This window comes from Pogoniulus pusillus, chromosome 39 (genome assembly GCF_015220805.1).
Source record: "Pogoniulus pusillus isolate bPogPus1 chromosome 39, bPogPus1.pri, whole genome shotgun sequence".
NCBI lineage: Eukaryota > Metazoa > Chordata > Aves > Piciformes > Lybiidae > Pogoniulus > Pogoniulus pusillus.
Genome location: NC_087302.1, coordinates 7,966,004 through 7,993,270, shown reverse-complemented (window position 1 = coordinate 7,993,270; position 27,267 = coordinate 7,966,004). Strand labels below are relative to the sequence as shown.

The 27,267-nt window shown below is 63.3% G+C and overlaps 2 protein-coding genes across 4 annotated transcripts; one reads left to right on the top strand and one right to left on the bottom strand.

Annotated features, from left to right (window-relative positions):
- The first annotated feature begins 88 nt into the window (after nt 1–88).
- Nucleotides 89–18,480, top strand: STRIP1 (striatin interacting protein 1). Of its 3 annotated transcripts, none has more exons than XM_064173459.1 (21): nt 89–139; nt 3,114–3,183; nt 3,425–3,499; nt 4,710–4,844; nt 5,903–6,023; nt 6,795–6,863; nt 7,762–7,868; nt 8,778–8,905; nt 9,674–9,856; nt 10,729–10,946; nt 11,377–11,442; nt 11,583–11,646; nt 11,967–12,038; nt 12,353–12,427; nt 12,887–12,984; nt 13,184–13,310; nt 14,072–14,172; nt 14,315–14,381; nt 15,123–15,227; nt 16,488–16,692; nt 17,734–18,480. In XM_064173459.1, the coding sequence occupies exons 1-21, from the start codon at nt 104–106 to the stop codon at nt 17,979–17,981; spliced, it is 2,370 nt and encodes a 789-aa protein (XP_064029529.1). In that variant the 5' UTR covers nt 89–103; the 3' UTR covers nt 17,982–18,480. The 3 variants fall into 3 exon arrangements, with proteins under 3 accessions (XP_064029529.1, XP_064029528.1, XP_064029526.1); XM_064173458.1 differs by lacking the exon at nt 89–139 and adding an exon at nt 782–898; XM_064173456.1 differs by lacking the exon at nt 89–139 and adding an exon at nt 908–1,052.
- A 1,903-nt stretch (nt 18,481–20,383) lies between these two features.
- On the bottom strand, nt 20,384–26,484 carry ALX3 (ALX homeobox 3). Its single transcript, XM_064173733.1, has 4 exons — nt 26,235–26,484; nt 21,906–22,207; nt 21,551–21,613; nt 20,384–20,695 (listed from the first exon to the last, which is right to left on the bottom strand). Exons 1-4 carry the CDS (start codon nt 26,482–26,484, stop codon nt 20,384–20,386), a joined length of 927 nt encoding a protein of 308 aa, XP_064029803.1.
- Nucleotides 26,485–27,267: the final 783 nt, after the last annotated feature.

Sequence of the window (27,267 nt, the reverse complement as noted above, 5' to 3'; positions counted from 1 at the left end):
CGCGTAGGGCACGACGGGAAGCGGCTGGCCGGGCCCTGCCCCAGCGCGCCCCCTGCCGGCCGGAGGACTCGCGGCCGCCCACGCCGGCGCCGCAGGACCGGGCATGAGGAATCCCCTGCGGATCGCCGAGTCCCAGCCGGTAACCCAGCACTGCCAGGGCGCCACCGAACTGTGTCGCTCAGCACCGTGTCTTCACGGCTGTTAAAGCCCTTCGGAGGGTCCGGAGCCTCTTCAACCGGGCAGCCCATCCCAGTGCCAATGGCTCTCTCTGTGAAGAGCTTTCTCCTAATATCCAAGCGCTGAGCCCCTTGCTTTAAAGGCTCATTCGTTCCCGAGCCCTTCGCTTTAAAGGCTCATTCGTTCCCTGAGCCCTTCGCTTTAAAGGCTCATTCGCTCCCTGAGCCCTTCGCTTTAAAGGCTCATTCGTTCCCTGAGCCCTTCGCTTTAAAGGTTCATTCGTTCCCTGAGCCCTTCGCTTTAAAGGCTCACTCGTTCCCGAGCCCTTCGCTTTAAAGGCTCATTCGTTCCCGAGCCCTTCGCTTTAAAGGTTCGTCGGTCTCAGGCCGCTCCGGTTGGGCTCTGCCCCCGCAGCGCCGCCGCCTCCTGCCACTCCCAACGTGGCTGCCTCGCCCTGCCGCTGCCGCCGCGGCCCGAGGGGGCGGCAGTGCCGCTCCCGGCGTGGCGGGGCCGGGGCCGCGGGGGCGGAGCTCGCCGCCCCGCCGGGTGCCGCAGCGGCCGTGGCCGCCGGGGGCGGGCGGGCGGCGCGGGCTGGGCGGTGCCGCCGGCGGGGTACACATCGCAGCTGCCCCGAGGGCGCGGCGGCGCCGGTGCCGGTGTCGGTGCCGCTCCCAGCATGGCGGCGGCGCTGCCCCGGCTGCCGCTCCCGCGAGAAGCAGCGGTGAGTGCTCGCGAGAGCTGCCGCGGCCGCCATGGAGCCGGGCGGCGGCGGAGGGGCCCCGGGGCCGCTCCCCGGCAACAACAAGGCCCGCGGTGGGCCCGTGCCGCCCGCCAAGGCCCGGGACCTGGGCCGCCCGCCGCGCAAGGACTCCGAGGTCAGCGCCGCTGCCGCGGGCCCGGCTCCGGGGCGGGGGGGGGCGGGCGGCGGGCGGCCGGGCCGGGCCGGGCCGGGGCTGCGTCGCTGTGCTCCCCGCCGTGAGCTCCGGGGACTGCTGTGCGGTGCCGGTGGCCTCTGCCGTCCGCTTCTGGCCTGACCCGAGCGGTGCTTGAGCTCCGCTTCTGCCGGGCCGGTCCCGGGCCGGTCGTGGCGCCCTCCCAGCGCCGGTGCTTCGGTGCCGCTTCGGCCGGGGCAGGGCCTGCAGCAGTCTCCCTCCCGCTCCCCGCAGCCGGTTCTTTGGTGCCGGTTCGCCCGGGGCCGCTCCTGGGCCAGCTGCTGCCGCAGTACCCGAGCCGGTGCCTCGGTTCCGGTTCTCCTGGGGTCGCTTTTGCCGCCTCGAAGCCTTGCTCGGGCACCTCGGCAGGGAGCCTGCCCTCTGCCAGGCTGGTTCGGTGCCGGCTGCGCCTGGAGCCCGCCGGGGCCGCTGCCAGCTTCCCGTTGGTCCCTTGCTCGGCCCTGGGCCGGTTTGACCTGCCTGGGACATGGGAGCGGCTCAGTCCTGGCGCTCCAAGCGCCCCTGGCACAGGTCACCTCCCTCTCAGGGCTGCGCTGGGCTCTTGCTGCCCAGGCCCGGGGCTTGAAGGAGACAGGAGAGAAGCTGGGGCAGAGCTGTTGTCAGGGTCTGTTGTGCCAGGCCAAGGGGAGATGGTTTGGGGCTGAGAGAGGCAGAGGCAGAGTGGAGAGAAGGGAGAAATGTTTGGCAGTGAGGGTGGGGAGAGCCTGGCCCAGGCTGCCCAGAGAGCTGGCAGCTGCCCCCTGGCTGGCACCACCCCAGGCCAGGCTGTGTGGGGCTGTGAGCAGCCTGCTCTGGCTGCAGATGTCCCTGCTGAGTGCAGGGCTTGGGCTGGAGCAGCTCTGAAGGTCTCTTCCCACCCAACCCAGGCTGGGATTCTCCTCACCTTTACCAGTCAGCACTGGCCTGGTATGGTGCTGAGGGCTGGTTTGCTGTGCTCCTGCACATCAGGTTGGTGGTGCTGTGCTGCCCAGTCCAGGGCTGGCTCTGCTGAGCCTCACCAACCCTACCAGGAGCCACCAAGGTCCTGCTGGGGACCTCTGAGCTGTGGTGACATCAGGAGGGTCGGGGGGCTCTTGATTTATCCCATGGCTTTTCCACTCTGTCCCCTAAATCCACGTTCATTCCTGGGATAGCTCTGGAACCAGCCACTTTAAGGGGTGAGGAATGACAGGAGAGGGCTGTGAGTAGCTCTGTGTGATCCTGGAATGCTGGGGGACATCTCCCAGCCCCACCAGCAGCTGCTGCTGGATCAGCTTGGAGTGCTGGGAAGCACCTCCCAGCCCCACAGTCTCACCAGCAGCTCCTGCTGGATGATTCTGGAGTGCTGGGAAGCACCTCCCAGCCCCACAGTCCCACCAGCAGCTCCTGCTGGATCATCCTGGAGTGCTGGGAAGCACCTCCCAGCCCCACAACCCCACCAGCAGCTCCTGCTGGATGATTCTGGAGTGCTGGGAAGCACCTCCCAGCCCCCCAGCAGCTGTTTCATCCTCTCTCCCCACAGCTGGCATCCCTCTGGTGGGGAGGGACAGCCTAAATTTTGGGACCCACCTCAAATTGTTCTGCATCTGTGCGACGCAGCTGAGCTCTGAGACCTCCTTGGTCCTCCTTAACCCTTTCCTTACCCCTGCATTGCCCCAGCCCCCCTCTCCCGCTTGGTGTCCTGGGCGCTGCGGCAGCTGCCGGGGCGGAGCGGCGGCGGCGGTGGCTGCCCGGCGGCGGCGGTGGCTGCCCGGCGGCGGTGGCTGCTCGCTGCAGAGCCGGGCTGGAGGTGCAGGAGGTGGGTTGGGAGTTGCCTTGGCAACGTTTCCTGCTGCTGCTGCAGGGACATTTTGTTTTGTTCTGCAGCAGATCCAGCCCTGGATTCCCGGGAGGATGAGGTGGATTTGGGAACCTCTTGAGGATTTGGGAGTTTAGCTGGAAAATGCTGGATTTGAAGTGATTTGCTTGGTTTGGGTTTTACTTTTCCTCTCTTTTTGCTTTCAGGGCTACTCTGAGTCCCCAGATCTGGAGTTTGAATATGCAGACACTGACAAATGGGCAGCAGAGCTCTCTGGTGAGGGATTTATCCTGCTGGAGCAACCATCAAGCAGCTTTGGCACCTCCCTCAGGGTCTCCAGCCCCCTTTGTCCCTCCTCCGAGGCCGTTGCCATCCCAGCAGGCATTCCTTGTGGCTTTGTGCTGGGTGGTTTGGGTTTTTTTCCTCCCTTCCCTCTTGGCTGCAGGTGCCCAGGGCTGAGCTTGCCCTGGAGGCTTGCTGCAGGTGGCTGGAGCTGTTCTCTCTGCTCTCTTGGCAGAGCTCTACAGCTACACTGAGGGGCCTGAGTTCCTGCTCAACCGCAAGTGCTTCGAGGAGGACTTCAGGATCCATGGTAAGAGTCTAGAACCAGTCAGAGCTGGAAGGCACCAGAGGGCTCAGCCAGCTCCAACCTCCTGCCATGGCAGGGACACCTCACACCAGAGTAGGCTGCCCACAGCCTCAGCCAGCCTGGCCTTGAACACCTCCAGGGATGAAACTTCCACCACCTCCCTGGGCAGCCCCTGCCAGGCTCTCACCACCCTCCTGCTGAGGAACTTCTTCCTGAATTCCAGTCTGACTTTCCCCATTTTCAGCTTGGTTCCATTCCCCCACTCCTGTCATTCCCTCACAGCCTCAAAAGTCCCTCCTCAGCTTGTAGCCCCCTTCAGATCCTGGAAGGCCACAAGAAGGTCACCTGGGAGCCTTCTCCCCTCCAGACTGCACAGCCTCAGTCTGTCCTCACAGCAGAGCAGCTCCAGCCCTCTGCTTATCCTCCTGGCCCTTTGGGCACCTTCCAGCACCTCCACAGACCTCTTGTCCCAGGGGCTCCAGAGCTGGACACAGTACTCCAGGTGGGGTCTCAGCAGTGCAGAATAGAGGGGGCAAATCTCCTCCCTTGCCCTGCTGCCACTGCTTTTCCCTCTCTCCCCTCACACAGCCTGCCCTTGGCCCTCTCCCCCCTCACAGGAGGGTCAGGATGCTCCTGGAGGAGATTGTTAGGCTGGCTTGGTTTGGAAGGGACCTTCAGGATCACCCAGCCCCAGCCCCCTGCCCCAGGCAGGGACACCTCCTGCTGGAGCAGGTTGCTGAAGGCCTCTTGGGATAAGGGATTGAGGCTGAGTCAGAAATGTCCATCTCAGGGTCAACACCCTGAGGTCACCTTCATCCTGGGGTATCCACCAGGGCCCCCACAGTGATCACCTTGGTGTCCCCACCCTGCCATGTCATCTACCCACTAACACCCAGTCTGTGGCCTCCATTGTGTCCCCACCACTGTGGCCACCTCAGTTCCACCACCACAGAGCCACCATCACCCATCTGCACTTTGGGACCACCACCAATCCTCTGTCCTGAGGCCATCAGTGTGTCTCCCACCTCGGGGGTCACCATCTTCATCCAGCAGGTCTCCACCACCCTGGAGCTCCCAGTAACACCCAGTCTAGGGCCACCAGCCTCCAGTCTAAATCTCTCATCTTCAGCATATCCCTTCTCATCCTGTCACTCCGTGGTGGTGTCTGGGGCAGGCCCAGGTGCCCTCAACCTTCTCTGCTTTGTCTTGCCAGTGAGGGAGAAGAAATGGACAGAGCTGGACAGGAACCAGCACCGCACCCACGCCATGAGGCTCCTGGACGGGCTGGAGGTCACCGCGCGGGAGAGGAGGCTGAGGGTTGCCAGAGCCATCCTCTATGTGGCCCAAGGTGACTTCAAGCTTCTGCCACCCCCTTTAGTTTCCCCCCTGGCACCATCTGGGTCGTAGGTTGGAGGCTGTCAGAGCAATGAAGGTTCTCTTCTGGTCTCTTGGTTTCACCTGGGGGTGTCCTGAGCTAAGCCGAAGCTCTCGTGGGAGCCTCCCAGCTCTGGCTACAAACCATTGAGGTTGGAGGAGACCTCTAAGGTTGTGGAGTCCCAAGCCTGAGGCCAGAACTGCCTGGGCACCACTGAGCCCTGGAATCATGGAATTGTTTAGCTTGGAAGAGATCTTTTAGGTCATGGAGTCCAGCCCTTACCCCAGCAGTGCCAGGGCACCACCAAGCCATGGCCCTCAGCACAGCTCCAGGGCTTTGAAAGCTCTCCAGGGGTGGGAACTCCACTTCCCCTGGGCAGCCTGGGCCAGGCCTGGGCAAGCCTCAAGGGCAAGAAATTGTTCCTCATGGCCAACCTGAACCTGCCCTGGGACAACTGGAGGCCATTTCCTCTTGTCCTCTCCCTTGTTCCTTGGGAGCAGAGCCCAACCCCAGCTGGTTGCAGCCTCCTCTCAGGCAGCTGCAGAGAGCAGTGAGGTCTCCTCTCAGCCTCCTCTTCCCCAGGCTGAACCCCCCCAGCTCCCTCAGCTGCTTCACCCCAGCCCTGCCCTCCAGGCCCTTCCCCACTTTTGTTGCCCTTCTGTGGCCCTGTTGCAGCCTCTCAATGTTCTTCTGGGAGTGAGGGACCCAAAACTGACCCCAGGACTCAAGGTGTGCCCTCCCCAGTAGACACAATCCCTACTCTGCTCTTGCTGGCCACACTGTGTCTGATCCAAGCCCAGGTGCTGGTGGCCCTCTTGGCCTCCTGCTCCTCCCCAGCTCCCTCAGCTGCTCCTCCCCAGCCCTGTTCTCCAGAGCCTTTGGCCAACCTCTCTGTGCCATCCCAGCTCTGCTGCACTGCTCAGGGCAGTTCCACCTTCTCCAGATGGAGGCTGTTTTTTGTTCCCCTCTGGTGGGGTGGGATGTGGTTGGGGTCCCTGCAGGGCAGGGCTGCAGCCAGGCTGTGCTTGCAGGCACGTTTGGGGAGTGTGGCTCTGAGGCTGAGGTGCAGGCCTGGATGAGGTACAACATCTTCCTCCTGCTGGAGGTGGGAACCTTCAACGCTCTGGTGGAGCTGCTCAACATGGAGATCGAGTGAGTGCTGGGGGAAGGGGATGGGTTGGAAGGGACCTTAAAGCTCATCCAATGCCAGCCCCCCTGCCATGGGTGGGGGCAGCCTCCCTGGGCAAGCTGTGCCAGTGTCTCCCCACCCTCACCACAGAATCACAAGGGCTGGAAGGGACCTCCAAAGCTCATCCAGACCAGCCCCTGGCAGAGCAGGATCAACTGGAGTAGGTCACACAGAACACATCCAGGCAGGGTTTGAGCATCTCCAGAGAGGGAGACTCCACAGCTGCCCTGGGCAGCCTGTGCCAGGCTCTGTCACCCTCAGAGGGGAAAAATCCTTCTCATGTTTCCATGAAGCTTCCTCTGCCTCAGCTTCCACCACTGCCCCTTGTGCTGGCACTGGGCATCACCCAGCAGAGCTGGCTCCAGCTCCTGCCACTCACCCTGCACACATTGATAACCATGGGCAAGGTCACCTCTCAGGCTGCTCTCCCCCTGGCAGCACAGCCCCAGCTCCCTCAGGCTCTCCCAGCAGAGCTGCTCCATTCCCTTCAGCAGCTTTGTGCTGGACTCTCCAGTACCGCAGATGAGCAGGTGCAGGACTCGCTCCTGCCGTGCCCGCGGGGTGTGGCAGTGGCCTGTGGGCAGGGGGCAGCTGTGGGCAGGGGGCAGCTGTGGGCAGGGGGCAGCTGTGGGCAGGGGGCAGCTGTGGGCAGGGGGCAGCTGTGGGCAGGGGGCAGCTGTGGGCAGGGGGCAGCTGTGGGCAGGGCTCCCTCTGAGGCTGTTCTCCCCCCGCAGTAACAGCGCAGCCTGCAGCAGCGCGGTCCGGAAGCCTGCGATCTCCCTGGCCGACAGCACCGACCTCCGGTAGGGCCTCGGCAGCGCTGCCCTCTGTGGCCGGCAGCCCCCAGGGGGCGTCCCGGGCTGTGTCCCGGGCTGTGTCCCGGGCTCTGTCCCGGGCTCTGTCCCGGGCTGTGTCCACCTGAGCGAGCTGTGCTTAAGAGCGATGCAATTGTTTGGGTTGGAAGAGACCTTTCAAGACCAATGAGTCCAAGGCTCAGCCCAGTAGTGCCAGGGCACCACCAAGCCATGGCTCTGGGCCTCCACTGCTGCCCTGAGCAGCCTGGGCCAGCCCTGGACAAGCCTCAAGGGCAGAAGTTGTTCCTCATGGCCAACCTGAACCTGCCCTGGGACAACTTGAGGCTGTTTCCTCTCAGCTTGTCCCTTCTTGCTAGGGAGCAGAGCCCAAACCCCATCTGGCTGCAGCCTCAGGGAGCTGCAGAGAGCAATGAGGTCTCCTCCAGGCTGAACCCCTCCAGCTCCCTCAGCTGCTCCTCCCCAGCCCTCTTCTCCAAAGCCTTCCCTACCTTTTTTGCCCTTCTCTGGACCTGTTACAGCTCTTCAACGTCCTGGAGTGAAGAGTCCAAAACTTACCCCAGGACTCAAGCTGTGACCTCCCCAGTGCCCAGTCCAGGGGGCACAATCCCTGCCTGACTCCTGCTGCCCACACTGTGTCTGCTCCAAGCCCAGATGCTGAGGTCCTTCTTGGCTCCTTGGGGCTGCTCAGCCTGTAACTGTCCCTTGTGCTCAGCCTGTGTGCAGCTGCTTTGGGCCATGAAGGCAGAACAGAGCTTTGCCTGCTTGGACCTGCAGAGATGTTCTGCCTCAGTGCTTCAGCTCCCATCTTCAGCTGTGCTTTGGGTTCCCAGAGCCCTGGCTGCTGGTGGTGCCTCCATAACTCACCTTGGCCTGGTTCTTTCTGCAGGGTGCTGCTGAACATCATGTACCTGATCGTGGAGACTGTTAGGCAGGAGGCTGAGGGGGACAAACCTGAGTGGAAGAGCATGAGACAGACCTTCAGAGCAGAGCTGGGTGAGCACCAGGTGCTTGCAGGTTGATGGAATGGAGAAGTGAAGGCTTTGAGGAGACCTCAGAGTGGCCTTCCAGTATCTGAAGTGGGCCTAAAGGAGGGCTGGGGAGGGACTATTGATAAGGTCTTGTAATGAGAGGAGGAGGAATGGGTTTGAAGTGGGAGAGGGGAGGTTTAAACTGGATGTGAGGAAGAAGTGAGGGTGGTGAGACCCTGGCACAGGTTGCCCAGGGAGGTTGTGGAGCACAGAAGCACAGAATGGGATCAAAGATCACATTGGGTGATTCTGTGCCCCACAACCTCCCTGGAGATGCTCAGGACCAGGCTGAATGAGGCCTTGAGTGACCTGTTCTAGTGGGAGCTGTCCCTGCCCATGCCAGGGGGGTTGGATCTGGCTGAGCTTTGAGATCCTTTCCAGCCTAACCCATTCTATGATGTCCAGGTCTGATGAGCTAAGAGAGTGAGTTGAGGTTTGGCTCCAGGCTCTACCTGATGTGTGCTGCCAGCACTGGGTTGAGTTCTGCCAGGCTGAACCTTGCTGGTGAGCAGAGGGCACCAGGTTGCCTTTTTCTGCTCTTTGGGTGCTCACTGCCTTGAAGGGGAGAGGGGAAGGAGTTGGCTGTTGGGGGTTGTTGCTGCTTCTCAGAACCTCTGGGGAAATGATGGAGGTTCCAAGGTCTTGGAAAGGAATCCCAGACCAGTTTGGGGGTGGAAAGGAGCTTTAAGATGAGTCCAGCCATGCCCTAACTCTGCCAAGCTTGGTGCTGAGCCGTGAAGGGTCCAGGGTGAGAGGAGGAGCCTTGGAGCTGAGCAGTGTGAAACTGCAGAGGGTGCTGAGGGTGGTGGTGCTGGGGGTTGGGGTGAGGAGAGGGACAAGGACTGCCTTGGACAGTGCTGCTGTGTGCTTGCAGGAGCTCCCCTGTACAACAATGAGCCCTTCTCTGTCATGCTCTTTGGGATGGTGACCAAGTTCTGCAGCGGCCACGCTCCACACTTCCCTATGAAGAAGGTTTTGCTCTTGCTCTGGAAGACTGTGCTGGTGAGGAGGGCCCCTGGGGGTGCTGCCAAGTCTCTTGGGCTTTGGCATTGGGCAGAAGAAGGAAGTTCTGCCCTTGAAGCTGACTGAAACTGCTCCACACTCTTGCTTTGATGTTCAGTTTGTGCCCTGTTAGGGAGTTGTGGAATGGTTTTGGTTGGATGAGACTCTTAAGAGGATGGAGTCCAACCCAGCAGTGCCAGGGCACCACTAACACATGGTCCTCAGCACCACATCTCCCTGACCCTGAAACCCTTCCAGGGATGGGGACTCCATTGCCTTGGGCAGCCTGGGCCAGGCCTGGGCAAGCCTCAAGAGCAAGAAGTGGTTCCTCATGGCCAACCTGAACCTGCCCTGGGGCAACTGGAGGCCACTTCCTCTTGTGCTGTCCCTTGTTCCTTGAGAGCAGAGCCCAACCCCAGCTGGCTGCAGCCTCCTCTCAGACAGCTGCAGTGAGGTCTCCTCTCAGCCTCCTGCAGGCTGAACCCCCCCAGCTCCCTCAGCTGCTCCTCCCCAGCCCTGCTCTCCAGACCCTTCCCCACCTTTGTTGCCCTTCTCTGGGCTTGCTCCAGCCCCTCAGTGTCACCCTCCTATCCCTTCTGCCTCTGCCAACAGCACAGCAGCATGGGCACAGGCAGCTCTGTTTTCACACCCTGGGGAAGGATTTGGCCCTCCTGGAGGGCAGGTTTGGGGCGGGCAAGGTGGCCAAGTGCCCAGTGCCATGCACGGGGGGCACGGCCCAGGCTCAGGCTGCTCTCTCCTCCCTTGCAGTGCACCCTGGGGGGCTTTGAGGAGCTGCAGAGCATGAAGGCAGAGAAGAGAGAGATCCTGGGGCTGCCACCACTGCCCGAGGACAGCATCAAAGTCATCCGCAACATGCGGGCAGCCTCCCCCCCGGCCTCCGCCTCCGACCTCATCGAGCAGCAGCAGAAGAGAGGCCGCAGGGAGCACAAGGTGACAGCCAGGGGGACAGCTGGGCAGATGGGCACAGCCCAGTGCCAGGCCTTTTAACTAAGCCCAAGTGCAGGGTTCTGCACTTTGGCCACAGCAACCCCAAGCAGCTACAGGCTAGGGCCAGAGTGGCTGAGAGCAGCCAGGCAGAGAGGGGCCTGGGGGTGCTGGGAGAGAGGAGCTGAAGCTGAGGCAGCAGTGCCCAGGTGGGCAGCAGAGCCAATGGCATCCTGGGCTGGCTCAGGAGCAGTGTGGGCAGCAGGACAAGGGAGGTTCTTGTGCCCCTGTGCTCAGCACTGCTCAGGCCACCCCTGCAGTGCTGTGTCCAGTTCTGGGCTCCTCCATTGCAGAGAGATATTGAGGTGCTGGAAGGTGCCCAGAGCAGGGCAGCAAGGCTGGGGAGGGGCCTGGAGCAGAGCCCTGTGAGGAGAGGCTGAGGGAGCTGGGGGGGTGCAGCCTGCAGCAGAGGAGGCTCAGGGCAGAGCTGATTGCTGCCTGCAGCTGCCTGCAGGGAGGCTGTAGCCAGGTGGGGTTGGGCTCTGCTGCCAGGCAGCCAGGGACAGAGGATGGGGACAGAGCCTCAAGCTATGGCAGGGCAGGGTCAGGCTGGATGTTGGGAGGCTGGATGCCCAGGGAGAGTGATTGGCATTGGCATGGACTGCCCAGGGAGGTGGTGCAGTGCCCATCCCTGGAGGTGTTTAAGAGGAGGCTTCATGAGGCACTCAGTGCCAGGAGTTAGTGAATTAGGAGGTGTTAGGGGATAGGTTGGACTGGATGATCCTAGAGGACTTTTTCAGCCTGGGTGGTTCTGTGACCTGCACTCTGCCCCCAGAGCAGGCCCCGAGGTGCTCAGCTGCCAGCTCCTCTCCCTGCAGGCCCTCATCAAGCAGGACAACCTGGATGCCTTCAACGAGCGAGATCCTTACAAAGCTGACGACTCCCGGGAGGAGGAGGAGGAGAATGATGATGACAACAGCCTGGAGGGGGAGACCTTCCCCCTGGAGCGGGATGAAGTGATGCCTCCCCCCACCCAGCACCCCCCCAGCGACCGCATCACCTGCCCCAAAGGCCTGCCCTGGGCCCCCAAGGTCAGGTGAGTCCATGGGGCAGAGCTGGGGTAGGCTTGGGGGAGTCCTGGAGTGGTTGGGGGAGGGTGGAGGCTGTTAGCTGGGGAGAGGCTGGGCAGGGAGCTGAGCTGAGCCTGGGGAGAGGCTGGGCAGGGAGCTGAGCTGAGCCCGGGGAGAGGCTGGGCAGGGAGCTGAGCTGAGCCAGGGGAGAGGCTGGGCAGGGAGCTGAGCTGAGCCTGGGGAGATGTTGAGGTCTGGAGTGGCTGGAGGAGGGTGGAGGCTGTTAGCTGGGGAGAGCCTCTGCAAGGAGCTGGGGGAGATGCTGCTGCTGGCATGGCCAAGCCAAGGGTTGCTCTGGTGCTGTGCCTGGGTGGGGTGGGCTCAGCACCACCCCCCAGCAGGAGGCTTTGGCTGTGGTGCACCAGCAGGATGTGAGCCCTGCCCTTGCCCCCGCAGGGAGAAGGACATTGAGATGTTCCTGGAGTCCAGCCGCAGCAAGTTCATCGGCTACACGCTGGGCAGGTGGGCTGGGCCCGGGGGGCCCTGTAGGCACTAACCTGGGGGCTGCTGCTGCCCTCTGCTCGGCCACAGGGGGGTCCCGAGCTCTCTGGCTCCGTGGCTGCTGGCTCAGCTTTGCTCCTGCCTCTCTCCCTTCTCTCTAGTGACACCAACACTGTGGTGGGTTTGCCCAGGCCCATCCACGAGAGCATCCGCACCCTCAAGCAGGTCAGTACCTGAGTGAGCTCCTCCAGCTCCTGCTCTCACCTGGGTGTCCTTTCTCCATCCCCCTGCACCCACCAGGGCCTGGGGTGCCTTTTCCTGGCCCCTCTCCCATGTACTCAAGCCCTGTGATGGGAGAAGCCTCCATTTCCCACCCCATTTCCCACCCCTTCCCACTGGCTTCATCCTTTTCTGACTGGGGTTGTCGCAGAGCTGAGGCCAGCAGCCACCTCCCTGCCTGTCACTACTGGGACAGGAGGGACAGAGGTTCCTGGAGGGGTTGGAGGTGGTGGCAGCCTGGGGTGAGCCTCTGCTGTCTCCTGCAGCACAAGTACACCTCCATAGCCGAGGTCCAGGTGCACATGGAGGATGAGTACCTGCGCTCGCCGTTCTCTGGGGTGAGTGCAGAGCAGGGTGGCATGGAGCTGAGGAGGGTGGCATGGAGCTGAGGAGGGTGGCATGGAGCTCCTGGGCTGGGAGCTGAGGACATTTGGTCTCACCAAGGTTTTTGGCTGGGCAGTGGAGGCTTTGTTCAGCTGAGGAGGTGGAGTTCTCCCGATTTGGCTGGGCCAGAGGGTGGGATGTGTGAGGAGGCTCTGGGCAGGAGCTGGCAGTGTCCTGCCCTTGAGGTGGCAGAGCTGGGAGCTGAGCTGGGGCCGTGGTGCTGGGGGGAGCTCCTGCTGTGAGGTTCTCTGCTCTCTCCTGGCACCAGGGGGAAGAAGAAGTGGAGCAAGTCCCTGCAGAGATCCTGTACCAGGGCCTGCTGCCCAGCCTGCCGCAGTACATGGTGAGCTGGAGCCTGGGGCTTGGGCCTGGGCTCAGTGCTGAGGGTTCCCTCCACTGCTCCCTCTGTGGCCAGCGATGCCTCCAAGGGTTCTTCCCTCCCCAGGGGTGCATCCCAGCTGGGACAGGCCAAGGGGAGGTGGTTTGGGGCTGAGAGAGGCAGAGGCAGAGTGGAGAGAAGGGAGAAATGTTTGGCACTGAGGGTGGGGAGAGCCTGGCCCAGGCTGCCCAGAGAGCTGGGAGCTGCCCCCTGGCTGGCACCACCCCAGGCCAGGCTGTCTGGGGCTGTGAGCAGCCTGTTCTGGCTGCAGATGTCCCTGCTGAGTGCAGGGCTTGGGCTGGAGCAGCTCTGAAGGTCCCTTCCCACCCAACCCAGCCTGGGATTCTGTTACTGCCTCTGACACTGGGAGTGAGGCCTTTGGCTGCTCCCCCACCCCCTTCTCCACCTCTCCTTTCTCCCCAGATTGCCCTGCTGAAGATCCTCCTTGCTGCAGCCCCAACCTCCAAGGCCAAGACTGACTCCATCAACATCCTGGCAGATGTCCTGCCAGAGGAGATGCCGTGAGTGCCCCTGGGGGGCTGGGCAGGGGAGGGTGGGACCTGGAGGGGGGGGCCGTGCAGGGTGGTGTGGTTTGGGCTGAGGCCAGGAGCTGTGCTTAGCTGCCAGAACTGGGTGCTGAGGGGCCCAGGGCGTGGCAGGGCTGCCCACTGGCAAGGTGTGGACACTGCCCCAGCCCACAGCTCTCTCTGTGCCCCTCAGGACCACAGTGCTGCAGAGCATGAAGCTGGGGGTGGATGTCAACAGGCACAAGGAGATCATTGTCAAAGCCATTTCTGCTGTGCTGCTTCTCCTGCTCAAGCACTTCAAGCTCAATCACATCTACCAGGTGAGGTGGGGCAGGCTCTGGCCACCCTGCATGGGGCTCTGGGGTTGGAGAGGACCCAAGGGGGAGCTCTGTTCATAGCAGCCCAGAATGGGGGGGTTGGGAGGGACCTCTGGAGATCATCGAGTCCAATCCCCCTGCCAGAGCAGCATCACCCAGGGCAGGTGGCACAGGAGCACCTCCAGGTGGGGCTCCACACAAGGAGACTCCACAGCCTCTCTGGGCAGCCTGCTCCAGGCTCCAGCACCCTCACAACAAACAACTTTCCCCTCCTGGGCTCCAGTCTGTGCCCACTGCCCCTGGGCACCACTGAGCAGAGCCTGGCCCCAGCCTCTTTCCCCCCACAGCTGCTTTAGCTCTTGCTGAGCACTGCTCAGCTCCCCTCTGGGGCTGCTCTCCTGCAGGCTCAGCCCCAGGGCTCAGCCTCTGTTCCTGCCAGAGCTGCTCCAGGCCCTCAGCAGCTTCCCAGCCTGCCCTGGGCTCTCTGCAGCACTTCCCTGTCCCTCCTGAGCCAGAGCCCAGAGCTGGACCCAGCACTGCAGATGTGCCCCCCCTGGGGCAGAGCAGAGGAGGGGATCCTCCCTTGAGCTGCTGTCCACACTCTCCTCCATGCCCCCCAGCACCCCACTGGCCTCCTTGGCCACCAGGGCCCCTTGCTGTGCCATGGGTATTGTCCCCCAGCACCCCCAAGGCCTTCTCCTTGGGGCTGCTCTGCAGTAGGTCCCCCCCAGCTGTGCTGCTGCCTCTCACTGCTCTCTCCCCAGTTCGAGTACATGGCTCAGCATCTGGTCTTTGCCAACTGCATCCCTCTCATCCTCAAGTTCTTCAACCAGAACATCATGTCCTACATCACTGCCAAGAACAGGTAGTGAAGGGCCAAGACCTGCTGTGGGCAGGGGGATCCCTGCTTGCTTTGCCCCCTCCTTGGCTGGTCTGTGGTGGGTGGGAGGTGTGGGGCAGGTGGGCTCTGGGGGCAGCCTCTCAGACACCTCCTGCCCTCCCTGCAGCATTTCGGTCCTGGACTACCCATACTGTGTGGTGCATGAGCTGCCAGAGCTGACTGCTGAGAGCCTGGTGAGTGCCCTCCTCCTGCCAGCTCCTGGCACCCAAGAGGCATCCTGGGGGCACCATGGATCCCACACCCAGACCCTGGAACCCTCAGCACTCCTGTGCTTGGCAGGCTGAGCCCCCCCAGCCCCCTCAGCTGCTCCTCCCCAGCCCTGCTCTCCAGACCCTTCCCCACCTTCGTTGCCCTTCTCTGGGCCTGCTCCAGCTCCTCAGTGCCCTTCTGAGAGTGAGAGGCTCAAACCTGCCCCCAGCACTCCAACTGTGGCCTCCCCAGTGCCCAGCCCAGGGCTGCACTCCCTGCCCTGCTCCTGCTGCCCACACCACTGCTGATCCAGGCCAGGCTGCTGGTGCCCCTCTTGGCCACCTGGGCACCCCTTGGCTCATCTCCAGCTGCTGTCACCTACACCCTCAGGTCCTTTTTCACTGGGCAGTTTCCAACCACTCTGCTCTGGGTCTGGAGCCTTCGTGGGGTTGTTGTTGCAGCCCAGATGGAGGACCTGGCACTTAGCCCTGTTGAGCTTCATCCCATGGATCCAGCCTGGCCAGGGCCCTCTGCAGAGCCCCCAACCCTCCAACAGATGAACACTGGCACCCAGCTTGGTGCCACCTGCAAGCATACACAGAGGCTGCCTCTATCCAGTTGCCCAGAGCACTGATAAAAGACATCAGTGCCTGGGGACACTGCTGGTGCCAGAGCCACCAACTGGAGTTCACTCTTGCCTGCCCCTGGCCTCTGCTTTGCTGCAGGAAGCTGGAGACAACAACCAGTTCTGCTGGAGGAATCTCTTCTCCTGCATCAACCTCCTGCGCATCCTCAACAAGCTGACCAAGTGGAAGCACTCTCGCACCATGGTGAGCAGCCAGGGGGGTCCTGGGGCTCCCCCCACTCACAGGATGCCTGGCCTGGACCCCAGGGGGCTGTGGGTACCTCCAGCAGCACCCCAGACCTCGCTGGGGAAGGGAATAGGAGAGAGGGTGGATGGGAGGGGGAAGGTGCAGGCTGCAGGGAAGGCTTTGTAGGATCACAGAATGGGTTAGGTTGGAAGGGAGCTCAGAGCTCAGCCAGTGCCAGCTCCCCTGGCATGGGCAGGGGCACCTCCTATTAGAACAGGTTGTTTAAGGCCTCATCCAGCCTGGTCCTGAACACATCCAGGGAGGTTGTGGAGCACAGAATCACCCACTGTGATCAAAGATCACATAGAGTGATTCTGTGCTCCACAACCTCCCTGGGCAACCTGTGCCAGGGTCTCACCACCCCCAAACATCTTCCTAACATCCAGTTTCCATCTCCCCTCTGCCATTCTAAACCCATTCCTCCTCCTTCTCCTGGCCTTACAAGGACTGCTCCTTCTCCAGCTTACAGGGCTGGAGCAGGCCCAGAGGAGGGTTTGTAGGTGCTGGATGATGGAGGAGAGAGAGGTCTGGGGAGGGACTTTTGAGGCTGTTAGGTAGGGAGAGGACTGAGGAGGATGGAACCAAGCTGGAAATGGGGAGAGTCAGACTGGATGTGAGGAAGAAGTTGTTCAGCATGAGGGTGCTGAGAGCCTGGAAGGGGTTGCCCAGGGAGGTGGTGGAAGCCTCATCCCTGGAGGTGTTGAGGCTGTGGCCAGCCTGATCTAGGGTAGGGTGTTCCTGTCCATCCTCATCCTTGGAGGTGTTTCAGGCCAGGCTGGATGAGGCTCTGCACAGCCTGATCTAGTGTGAGGTGTCCCTGCCCATGGCAGGGGATGTTGGAGCTGGATCCTTGTGGTCCCTTCCAGCCCTGACTGATTCTGTGATCCCATGGAATGGTTTAGGTTGGGAGGGACCTCAAAGCTCAGCCAGTTCCAACCTCACTCCTGGCATGGACAGGGACACTTCCCACTAGAAGAGGTCACTCAAAGCCTCATCCAACCTGGTCCTGAACACCTCCAGGGGAGGTTGTGGAGCACAGAAGCACCGAACGTGATCGAAGATCACGTTCGGTGCTTCTGTGCTCCACAACCTCCCCTGGGCAACCTCTGCCAGCATCTCCCACCTGCAGCAAACCATTCCAAGCTCATCCTGCAGGGAGTTTGCCACCTTCCAGCCCACCTCAGGCTGTAACTCTTCCCTTCTCTCCCTTCCTTTCAGATGTTGGTGGTCTTCAAATCCGCTCCCATCCTGAAGCGAGCGCTGAAGGTGAAGCAGGCTATGATGCAGCTCTATGTGCTGAAGCTCCTCAAGGTGCAGACCAAGTACCTGGGCAGGCAGTGGAGGAAAAGCAACATGAAAACCATGTCAGCCATCTACCAGAAGGTTCGACACCGTCTCAACGATGATTGGGCCTATGGCAACGGTAGGAAGCTCTCCTGGCACCTCTCTGGTGCCCTCTGCTGCCTTTCGGTAGAGCTCTGTGCTCACAGCTGTCTCCTTCCTGCTTTGAGCCTTTGGCTCTGAGAAGCTCAGAGGAGTTGGAGGTCTCTTCCAAGAGAAACTGGGTCAAGAACTGGCTGGAGGGCTGCTGGGCCCAAGGAGGGATGGTGAACGGTGCCACATCCAGCTGGCACTAGAGGTGTGCCCCAGGGAGCAGTGCTGGGCACAGTCCTGTTGAGTATCTTCATTGATGAGGGGTTTGAGTCCAGCATTTCTCAGGTCCTGTCTCCTTGGGCCCTGACTCAGTTGGCCTCTGGCTGTCTCCATCTCTCCTTCCATTCCTTCTCCCTCTCAGCACCTCCTGAGCTGGCAGCTGCACGATGTGAGGTTAGAAATTCCACCCCCACAAAGCTTTTAGTGTCTTCTCCTTGTGGCATTTGATGCCCACAGGAGGTTGGCTTCTGTGCCCCAGAATCAGTCAACTGCTGGGTTGGAAAGACCTCAGAGAGCCTCGAGTCCAACCCCCAGCCTGTGCCCACTGAAATGTGGCCCCAGGGTGCCACCTCCACACCTTTCTTGCACACCTCCAGGGTGTCTAATCCACTCTCCACAAAGATCTTGCAGGTTCAGGTTGGCCATGAGGAGCAATTTCTGCCCCTTGAGGCTTGCCCAGGAAACTGCCCAGGGGCAGTGCTGGAGTCCACATCCCTGTAGGAGTTCTGAAAGCCCTGGAGCTGTGCTGCTGGGGGCCCTGGCTGGGTGGTGCTGGGGGCCGTGGCTTGGTCATGCCCTGGCACCACGGGGGTAGGGCTGGGACTGGCTCTTGAAGCTCTCTTCCATCCAAACCACTTCCCTGACTCCATGGGGGAGCTGCCAGTGCCTGGGCACTCAGAGCCGCTGGTGGTTGCCTTCTCCTCGCCTTGTGCCTTGCTCTCAGCACCTGGCAGACCTTTCCTGGGGACTTGGGCCTGGCTGCAGCCCCCCGAGGCCCCCTCTGACCCCTTTCTCTGGTCCCCTTTGCCAGACCTCGATGCCCGGCCCTGGGACTTCCAGGCTGAGGAGTGTGCCCTGCGTGCCAGCATCGAGCGCTTCAACGCACGCCGCTACGACCGTGCCCACGGCAACCCTGACTTCGTGCCCGTGGACAACTGCCTGCAGAGTGTGCTGGGCCAGAGGGTCGACCTGCCCGAGGACTTCCAGGTCAACTACGACCTGTGGCTGGAGAGGGAGGTCTTCTCCCGCCCCATCTCCTGGGAGGAGCTGCTGCAGTGATGGATGGAGCCGGGGAGGCGGCCAGGGGCACGCTGCGGGAGGGGGCTGCGGACGCCTGGACCTGCTGTGGGCTGGGCTTGGGGAGAAGCTGGAGGTGTGGGGTCCTTGCCCCCTCTTGCCTTCTGCCAGGCTGTGCCTGAGCTGAGGGTGAAGCCTTGAGGGAGGCCACAGCGGTCTGGAAGTCTCCTGTTGGATGGCTGGGGGGGAGCTGTGCGTGCCCCTGGCTGAGCTGCCTCCTACCCCCCTGCCAGCTGGGATGGAGAAGGGGGAGTGGGACGGGACCGGGCGGAGGAGCCTCCTGGAGCTGCTGTGGCAGCCAAACGGTTTGTCCCAGCGGCCAGACGCCGCCTGGGGACACGGCGACAGGGCCCGGGGGTGCCGGGGTGAGGGGGGTGGGAGGGGGGGTGGAGGAGCTGGGGAGGGCTGCAGGCTGCAGTGCCCCCCGGGCCCGCTGGGTGGCGCGGGCGAGCTGTACAGAAAGACCTGTGCTGAGAGCTGAGCTGAGTGCCTGAGCTGCCTCTGTCTGTCCCCCCCCGTGCCCCCTGCCCCCAGCCCGCCGCAGCGGCTGCACATCAGCCAGAGGGTGCCCAGCTGGCCGGGAAGGGCACCGGCGGCCAGGCCTGGGACAGCCACAGGGTGGGCAGCAGGAGCAGGGCAGGGATTGTCCTCCTGGACTTGGCACTGGGGAGGTCACAGCCTGGCTCAGTTTTGGGTCCCTCACTCCCAGAAGGACATTGAGAGGCTGCAGCAGGTCCAGAGAAGGGCCACAAAGGTGGGGAAGGGTCTGGAGAGCAGGGCTGGGGAGGAGCAGCTGAGGGAGCTGGGGGGGGTTCAGCCTGGGGAAGAGGAGGCTGAGAGGAGGCTGCAGCCAGCTGGGGCTGGGCTCTGCTGCCAGGGCACAAGGGGCAGGATGAGAGGAAGTGGCCCAGGCTGCCCAGGGCAGTGCTGCAGTCCCCACTCCTGGAGGGGCTCCAGAGCCTGGAGCTGTGGTGCTGAGGGCCATGGCTTGGTGGTGCCCTGGCACTGCTGGGCTGAGGCTTGGCCTCTGTGGCCTGAAAAGCCTTCTCCAGCCAGAAGAATTCCAGCTCCTGCCCTCGCTCAGCCCCAAGCCGTGAGCTGAGCTGTGGGCCCTGTGCTGTCCCCTCCAACCCAGGGCAGGAGGCAGGTGGTGGCCTCCAGCCAGAGCCAGGGGCCTTAATGCTGCACCCTGACCTCATCCCCCAGTGAGCAGCAGCCTTTGGGTGCTTTCCTTCCCCTCTCTGCCCCCCCCTGCCCCCAGTGCTGCTGGAGGAGCCAGGCTGGGGGGATGCTGGAGGAGGAGGAGGTGTGAGCCAGGCCAGGCTGTCTCCATCACACCTCACTCCCAAGCGTTCCCAGCTGGGCTGAGCAGGAAAGGCCTCATTAAACCTGGGCTTTATTGCTTACAAGTGACCAAAGTCCCTCCCTGGCTGCTGGGAGAGGGAGACCCTGGGCAAGGGGGGTCCTGGGCACGGGTGGGCACCCACCACGGGCAGGGCTGTTGAGCCCAGGGGGTGAGGAACAGCCTCCGAGGGCTCCAGGGTTGGGGCCAGGTGCAGCCAGCAGGGTGGGTGCCTCGGGGCCGTGGTGCCCAGCTGAGGTTGCCCCCACCCCAGCACCAAGCTGGGGAGGGCAGGAGCTGGGCAAGGTGGGCTCCCAGCTGTAGTGGGGGGGGGGCATTGTGGCAGCTCCTGGTGTGGGGCTGAGCAGGGGCAAGGGCAGAGATCCTGCTCCTGATCTTGGGCCCTTTGCTTCTAGGGGAGGGGGCCCAGGGGCTGGGGATGGTGCAGGGGGGGGTCACTGTTTGGAGGTGTGGTGCTGAGGGGGGGCCCAGTGCCTGGAGATGCTGGGTGGGGAGGGGTCCCACTGGCTGGAGATGGGATGGGGGAGGGGTCCCACTGGCTGGAGAAGTGGTGCTGGGGGGGGGGGGGGGGGGGGGGTGGGGGGTGTTGTCCCAGTGGCTGAAGGATGGGATGGGAGCTGCTGCTTGGAGCCCCCCCACCGGCAGCCGTGGAGTACACTGGATGCAGTGAGATGGTTTCCCCCCCCAGGACTGGCCATGAAGGCAGCACCAGTGAGAGGCTTCCTTCAGCGCCCCCTCCTGGGGCCACTGAGATGCTACCAGGGGTGGGGGTCCCACCTACTGTGCTTCAATTCTGCCCCCCCCCATCTCACTCAGGCAGGGGGATGAAGTCCAGGGGTGACCCCCCCCGGGTGGGACCCATGGCTGAGTCACAGGAAGCATTGGGGTGCATTGCGGGGGGGGCTAAGGGTGACCCCACCAAGCTGCTCCCAAGCCCGTTGGTGCTTTGGGGGGGTGGGCAGCAGGGTATGGGTGGGGGCTGGGGGGGTGGCAATGGTCTGTGTCCCTCCCCGGGGGGGCATCACGTAGCCCAGTTCAGCAGGCTGCTGGTGGCCTCTCTGCCCTTCACCCTCAGGGCCACCAAGGGCGGGGGTTTGTAGTCGTGCTTGGGGGGGGGCTCGAAGCGGTGAGTGCCCAGGGCTGGGGGGGGGAGGCCGTGCAGGGAGTAGAGGCTGCTGATGCCAGGGTGGGGCCCGGGCGAGGTAGGGATGCCCATGGAGCTGGCGAGGTTGCTGTGGGGGGAGGGGTAGGGAGACACGCAGGGGGTCGCGATGCTGTCGGTGGGCAAGACCCCCCCGGGGCTGCCGGGGCTCGGCCACAGGTTGTGCTGCAGCTGCAAAAGGAGGAGCAAGATCAGCCCCGAAATGGGGGGGGTGGGGGTGTGAGGGAGTCAGCTGGAAGTGGGGACTATGCCACCCCCCCCCTCCCCGGGGATCCCCTCACATCCCCCTCCGTGAATCCTCTTCACCCCTCCCCCCACCTCAGCCTCCTCCCCTTGGATCTCCCTCACCCCTTCCTTGGATCCACTTCTTCCCCTTGCCTTGGGTGCTCCATAACAACCCCCCCCCCAGTTTGGACTCCCCTCTCGCCCTCTGCTTATGGATTTCCCCCTCCTCAATTTGTATCCCACTCACACACCCCCACACCCCCCCCTTTTGGATCCTCTTCCTCCGCACACACATTTGGATCCCTCTCACCCCACTCCGTTCGGATCCTCCTTAGCTCGCTCCCTCCCACCTCGATCCCTCTCCCCCCGGATCCCTCTCCCCCCTTCCTCACCTCCCTCCTTCCCCCACCCCGCATCTATTTTTAATTGCTTGGGGGGGGGAAGGATTTCAAGCAGGATTCAACCCCCCCCTCCCAGCCCCTCCCTGCGAGGTGCCTGTGGGAGCTTTGTGGGGTGCATGAAGAGAGAAAGGAGGCAGCTCAAGAGGCTTCTCGGAGGGGGCACCCCAAGACCTGCCCCAAGGACTGGGGGGGGGGGGCAGAAGAGGACCACCCCCCAGGTGGCAAAAGGAGCTGCTGCTGCTTTTCCCGCGGGTGGGGAGGAGCCGCAGGGCACAGGGCTGGGAAGAGGCAAAGGTGGGTGCTGGGGGGGCACCTCCCAAGGCCCCTGGGTGCAGCGGGACGGGAGCCTTGCCCCGGCAGGGGGGCAGGGGGGGCAGGCAGCTGCTGCGGCACCTCTCACCTCCTGCATCTTCCCGAAGCGTTCTCGTTTGCGCCACTTCGCCCTGCGGTTCTGGAACCAGACCTGGGGCAAGGAGGAGGGAGGGGGCTGAGATGCAGGGACCCTCTGACCCCCCCCCCCCCGCCTGCTGAGACCCCCAGCCCTCTGCTGGGCACAAGGGCACAGAGCTCCGAGGGGTGACTGCGTCCTGCCCGCTGTGGCGGTGGCTGAGCTGGGCACCTGGGCTGGGACTCCCCCTCTGGAGCTCAGCTGCATCCCGGGAAAAGCAGCTTCTATCCTGGCGTCAGCTCTGCCCAGCGCCACCCGAGGGGTGGCCGTGCCCATCCCTGGGGGTGCCAGGGCCCTATGCCCGTACCTGCACCCGGGCTTCGGTCAGGTCCGTCCGCAGTGCCAGCTGCTCTCGGGCATAGACATCTGGGTAATGAGTCCTCTGGAAGACCTTCTCCAGCTCCTCCAGCTGGAAGGTGCTGAAGGTTGTCCTGTTCCTCCTCTTCTTGCTCTTGCCCAGGGGCTCGGGCAGCTCGGGCAGCTCGGGCACCTCATGCTCCCGCAGGCTGGGTGCTGCCAGGGGGCATCTCAGCTCAGCTGCGACTTTCATGGGCGCTCTGCAGGCTGTGGGCATCGCCTGGTACCTGCCTTTGCATCCCTTCTCGCTGCCTGCCAGGGGGAGGGGCACAAGACGGGAGGCTGTTAATGGTGCTAATGATGCTAATGACACCAAGAGCCCTCCGAGCCAGCGCCCCCCCCCCCGCCCCCCAGCCCGGCCTGCTCTCGGCCGCCCCAGGGGGATGCTGAGGTCCAGCCTCAGGAGAAAGTGGCTTGGCACAGGCAGGCAGCTGGTCCAACGCCCCCGGGAGGGCAAGATCCCTGCTCGGCGGGGGAGCTGTGGACAGGCAGCACCCCCCGGGGGTGGCAGAGAGTTACAGAATGGTTCGGGTTGGAAAAGACCTTTTTGACCATCGAGTCCAACCCAGCAGTGCCAGGGCAGCACCGAGCCGTGGCCCTCAGCAGCACAGCTCCAGGGCTCTGGAAGCCCTCCAGGGATGGGGACTCCACCACCTCCCTGGGCAGGCTGGGCCAGGGGAAGAGATTGTTCCTCATGGCCAACCTGAACCTGCCCGGGGCACCTCGAGACAGTTTCCTCTCATCCTGTCCCTTGTTCCTCGGGAGAAAAGCCCAACCCCAGCCTGGCCGAGGAGTCAGAGAGAGCAGGGAGGTCTCCTCTCAACCTCCTCCAGGCTGAACCCCCCCAGCTCCCTCAGCTGCTCCTCCCCAGCCCTGTTCTCCAGACCCTTCCCCAGCTTCCTTTCCCTTCTCCAGTCCTGCTCCAACCCCTCAATGCCCTTCTGGGAGTGAGGGCCTCAAAACTGAACCCAACACTCGAGGTGTGACCTCACCACTGGGTGCTCAGAGACCCACGGCTGAGGGCACCCTCTTGGATGCTGCTCCTGAGGGATGGATGAGGAGGAGCATGGAAGGCGAGCAGGAGGTGCTCAAGGATTTACTCAACTCCTCCTCCCTCTCCTCCTGCTCCCTTCCTGCTGGGGCTGAGCCTACCCCTGCTCAGCAGCCCCCGCAGCAGCCCCCCCTGTCAGCACAGCCTGCCCCAGCGTTGGGCTTTGTTCTGACCCCCAGGGCTGACCTGGGTGCAAGGGCAGGCTCTGCCTGTCCCCGTGCCAGCATCTCCCTGCCTTTGGCACCCTCAGGAAACTGCAAAGGAGAGAATCAATTCCCCCCCTCCCCCCTATCTTTTTACTCAAGATCTGCCTTTGGAGGCCAGAGCAAGCAGTCTGGGGGCTCCCCCTACTTTCCCCTCCTGGACTGTCTTTGGGGTGTCTGATGGAAAGGGTTCAAGGAGCACAGGCACTGCCATGCGTTCCCCAGGTCGCCTTTCCCTCCCAGGGAGGTTGCTTGTGCCCAGGCAGAGCTCTGGCTCCAGCTCGCTGCTGCTGGGCCCCCAGGCAGCTGAACTGGTGAAAGGGGAAGCAAAGAAGGGAGCAGCTTGGAGAGAGTGAGGGGACGCAGGGACATCGCCACCGGGAAGGGCCAAGTTTAGCTCTGCTTCTACCTCCAGCACCAGCCCCAGAGAGTTGGGATCGCTGCAGGTGGAGGGGGCAGGATCAGGCTCACAGCTTGACTTTGGGCAGGGCGCAGCGCTCGGGGCCAGCGCCGGGGGGGGGGGGGAGAGGGAAATGAATCCAGCGGGACGGATCCTCCTTCCCAGACCATTCCCTGTCCTGTCCCATTCCAGGGGATCAGGGTCCCCAACGCTACGAATCCAGCAGAGCTTTTGTGGCCCCCAGGGCAGCCTCTGCCGCTGCCCTTCCCCAGCTTTCGCTTTGGAGTTGTTTCCTAACGAGGGCAATTTGGGGGTGGGGGTTGGGGGGGGTGGGGTACGGCGCAGCCGAGAGCTGCTTTGAATTAAGGGGAAAACGGTCTCGGGGGTGTGAGCGGGGGTCTGGGGGTGGGAGATTCCTCTTGGTACAGAGCTGGGTACGTGCCTGGTGCTGGGGAACGGTGAAGGGATGAGGCCGAATTGCTGTTTCCTTCCTGTTTTGTCCTCCAAAGGGCTCAGCCGCCGGGCCCAGGGGGGTGGGGGGTGAGTGGGAGTGGGTGTTAACATTAACAAATAACTCTGAGCAAAGAGTGGGGGGCAAAAAAAACACCCCAAACCACCCCAAACGTGATCAAAAATAAGGGAGAGGGGAAAAAAAAACCAACCCAAGAGCCAAATGAAGGAAATGGCTCAGGTTTTGGGGAGCTTTTCTCTCTCTCTTTTTTTTTTTCCCCAAAGCCATTCCCGAGCGAGCCCACGCGGGACTGCGGCGTGGGAGACAAAAACACCATCTCTGGCCCCAAAGGAAGGAGGCAAAGTCAGGAGGGGTGCAGGGTGCGGGCGTGAAGCTGCGGAAACGCGGGCGGAGAGGATGGAAAAGGGAAGAGAGAAGAAGTTTTCTCTTCCCTCTTTTTCTCTTCACCTCCCCTACCGAATTCCTCCCCAAGTGACACCCCCGGCACGGTTCGGAGGCACGGGGAGGGGGGGGGGGGGGGGGGGAGGCGGCAGCTGGGGAGCAGCTGTAAAATTCCTGGGTTAACCGAGAAGGGAAAGGGAGAACTCAAAGGGAGGGATGAGGGCACCGAAAGGAACCGGCAGAGAGATCCCCAATCGCCAACCAAAGGCACCGCCGGCGACGGCAGCATCACCTCCGCCGCACCGGGAAGCAGGTAAGAGCGACGGAGGGGTCCGAGCCGGTGTCCTCGGGACCTCCGGGCCTTTTTCTACCTGTTCCCCCCGAGCTGGGAGTGGAGCAGCTGGGCTGGGCCCCACCTGGTTCCCATTAACCCACGGCGCTGCTTTTTTCTTCCTATATTAAAGTGAAAAGCTTTAGCGAGGGGAAATAAAAAGCCTGCGGGACCGGAGAGCCTCCAAAGGATGCGACGAGCTCTGTGAGCCCCGGGCAGAGCCGCCCCGACCGGGAGCGAAAGTGCGAGGTGAGCGGCGGGTCGTGCTCGGTCGGTGGAAGCCACGGGGAGAGAGCCGGGGAATCCGGTGTGGAGCCGCCGGGTACCGGTGTCCCGGGAGCGCGGAGCTCTGCGTGCCCCGGAGCTGCGAGCGGGGGAATGAGGAGTTTGCATCTCTAGGGCTGTGCACCGGGGAACCGGCAGCGCTGGGGAACCGGCAGCGTTGGAGAGTTCGGGAGCCGTGCGCCGGGGAACCGGGAGCGTTGGAGCTCCGGAGCTCTGAACCCCTCCAGAGCCGTGCACCGGGATCAATCGAGCCCCGGAGCTGTGCACCGAGGAACTCTGTGCTCTGCAAACCCTGCGGTCCGGCCTCACCGGCCGGGCACCGGGAAACGGTGTGACCCGAGAGCGCTGAAGCTCTGCAGCCCCGGGAGCCAGGAGCTCTGGACCGGGGGACCTGGGGATGCTAGATGCCCGGGGACCAGGAGCTTTGCATCCCCTGAGCCATGGACCGGGGAACCGGGGAGATCTGATCCCCGAGAACCGGGCGCGCCGGAGCTGCCAGAACCGTTGCACTGGGAACCGGAGTGTTGAAACCCCAGAACGGGGAGCGCTGGACCCCGGGAGTCGTGCACCAAGGGAACCGGGAGCTTTACATCCCCGGAGCCGCGCACCGATGAGCTCCGAGCTCTGCAAATTCCGGCCGGGAGCTTTCGGTGCTGCTGTGTGGCCGTAGCGCCGGTAGCTGCCTCCGGTCCTTGCCCGGTGAGGCTCCGTCCCGGGCAGCTGCAGGCGGCCGCGCCTCTCCAGCCTCCTCCGAGCGACGGGTCCGTTTCCCAGTGCCGGTAACGGGTTTCATCCCCGGCGGTCACCGCCGGTCCTCAGTCTGGGCCGGTCCCCGCCGTCGCGGCAGCGGGACCGAGTCTCTCCGTCGAGCTCCGTTTCGAGAACGGTCTCGGAGACTTCGGTCTCTGCGGCGACACAGTCCCGGCTGCCCGGTACACAGGAGCACCGGCCCGGTCCCCGGCTCCCGTCGGGACGTGCCCTGACCGCCTCTGCTTCGACGGGGCCGGAGGGAGGGTCCCTGCTCGGGGGGCAGCGGCAGGATCAGGCCCCCGGGGGGTGGTAGAGAAGAGAGAAGAGAAACAGAAGGGAGCGGGGAGCGGTTGAGGGGTTCGGCGGCTCCGGCGTCCCCCCTTCCACCCGCCGCTCTCCCCGGTACCTGCAGCTCCGGGCGGGCAGAACGGCTTCCCATAGACGGGCACGGCGACGGGGCCCGGGCCGGTGACCCCCAAGTACCGAGGCTCTGCCTTGTCCGGGGGACAGCGAGCCGGGCGGGGGCTGAGCGGCGGCGGGTACTGGGGAGTGAGTCCCGGTGGAGTCCCGGTGAAGGCGGTGGGAGAACGGGGGAGCCCCGGGAGGGGTCCAGCCCGGTGAGGAGGGGGGAAGGTCGGGCAGCCCCGTGCCTCCATGCCGCAGGTTGGACTGAACGGGGAAGGGGAGGTGGTGGAGGGGGGGCGGATTTTGTGCGGGGGGCTGGGGAGGAGGGGGGTGGCCGGTGGGGATGGGAAGGGAGGGGATCGCTCAAGCACCCCCCCACTCCCGTACCCCCCCCAGCCCACTTCCCCAGCTCCACAGCCAGTCACATGCGTCCTCCATCCCCTTCCTTAACCCTCTAATCCCAATTTCCACCAGCCCCAGCCCCAGGGTTCCTTTCCCGAGTGGGTCGGACTGGAGAACAACCCCCCCAGCCCCCCCCCCTCCACCCCATCCTCAGGGCAGGGGCTGTAGGGGGAGCCTCCTGCTCCTCCCCTCCCAGCGCTCCCAGTGTCTCCCGGCTACAGGAAATGCCCAGGGCCCTTCCTTCGGTTAAAGCTCCATCCCCGACTGCTCCCAGCAGCTCCAAATCCCAGCCAGGGATAAACCTGCGTTTTCCAGGCATCCTCTGGGATGTTTTTCCCCTTTTCTGAACCCATTTGTGGACTTTCCCTTCCCAAAGACAGGGCTGAGGCCTGGACAAGAGATCCAGAGGGGGATTGTGACCCTGGGATGTGGAATCAGGCAGGATCACGACCCTGGGATGTGGGATCCAGGACCATTTGTGATCCTGGGACATGTCATCTAGAGATGATCACAGCCCTGGGCCATGCAATCCGAGGATGCTCATGACCTTGCAACGTGAGTTCTGGGGATGTGTGACCCTGGGACATGGGATCCAGGGGAAATCACCACCCTGGAGCACAAGATCCAGGATC

What these genes read in the sequence shown, in the direction of transcription:
- ALX3 (XM_064173733.1), bottom strand. Translation starts at nt 26,484, where the DNA reads ATGGAGGCACGGGGCTGCCCGACCTTCCCCCCTCCTCACCGGGCTGGA. An exon ending in TGACCGAAGCCCGGGTGCAG is followed by an intron (nt 21,614 to 21,905) that starts GTACGGGCATAG and finishes TCCTTGCCCCAG; the next exon opens with GTCTGGTTCCAGAACCGCAG. An exon ending in GCTTCGGGAAGATGCAGGAG is followed by an intron (nt 20,696 to 21,550) that starts GTGAGAGGTGCC and finishes CTCCTTTTGCAG; the next exon opens with CTGCAGCACAACCTGTGGCC.
- STRIP1 (XM_064173456.1), top strand. Translation starts at nt 930, where the DNA reads ATGGAGCCGGGCGGCGGCGGAGGGGCCCCGGGGCCGCTCCCCGGCAAC. An exon ending in CGCCGCGCAAGGACTCCGAG is followed by an intron (nt 1,053 to 3,113) that starts GTCAGCGCCGCT and finishes TTTTGCTTTCAG; the next exon opens with GGCTACTCTGAGTCCCCAGA. An exon ending in TGCTCTGGAAGACTGTGCTG is followed by an intron (nt 8,906 to 9,673) that starts GTGAGGAGGGCC and finishes CCTCCCTTGCAG; the next exon opens with TGCACCCTGGGGGGCTTTGA.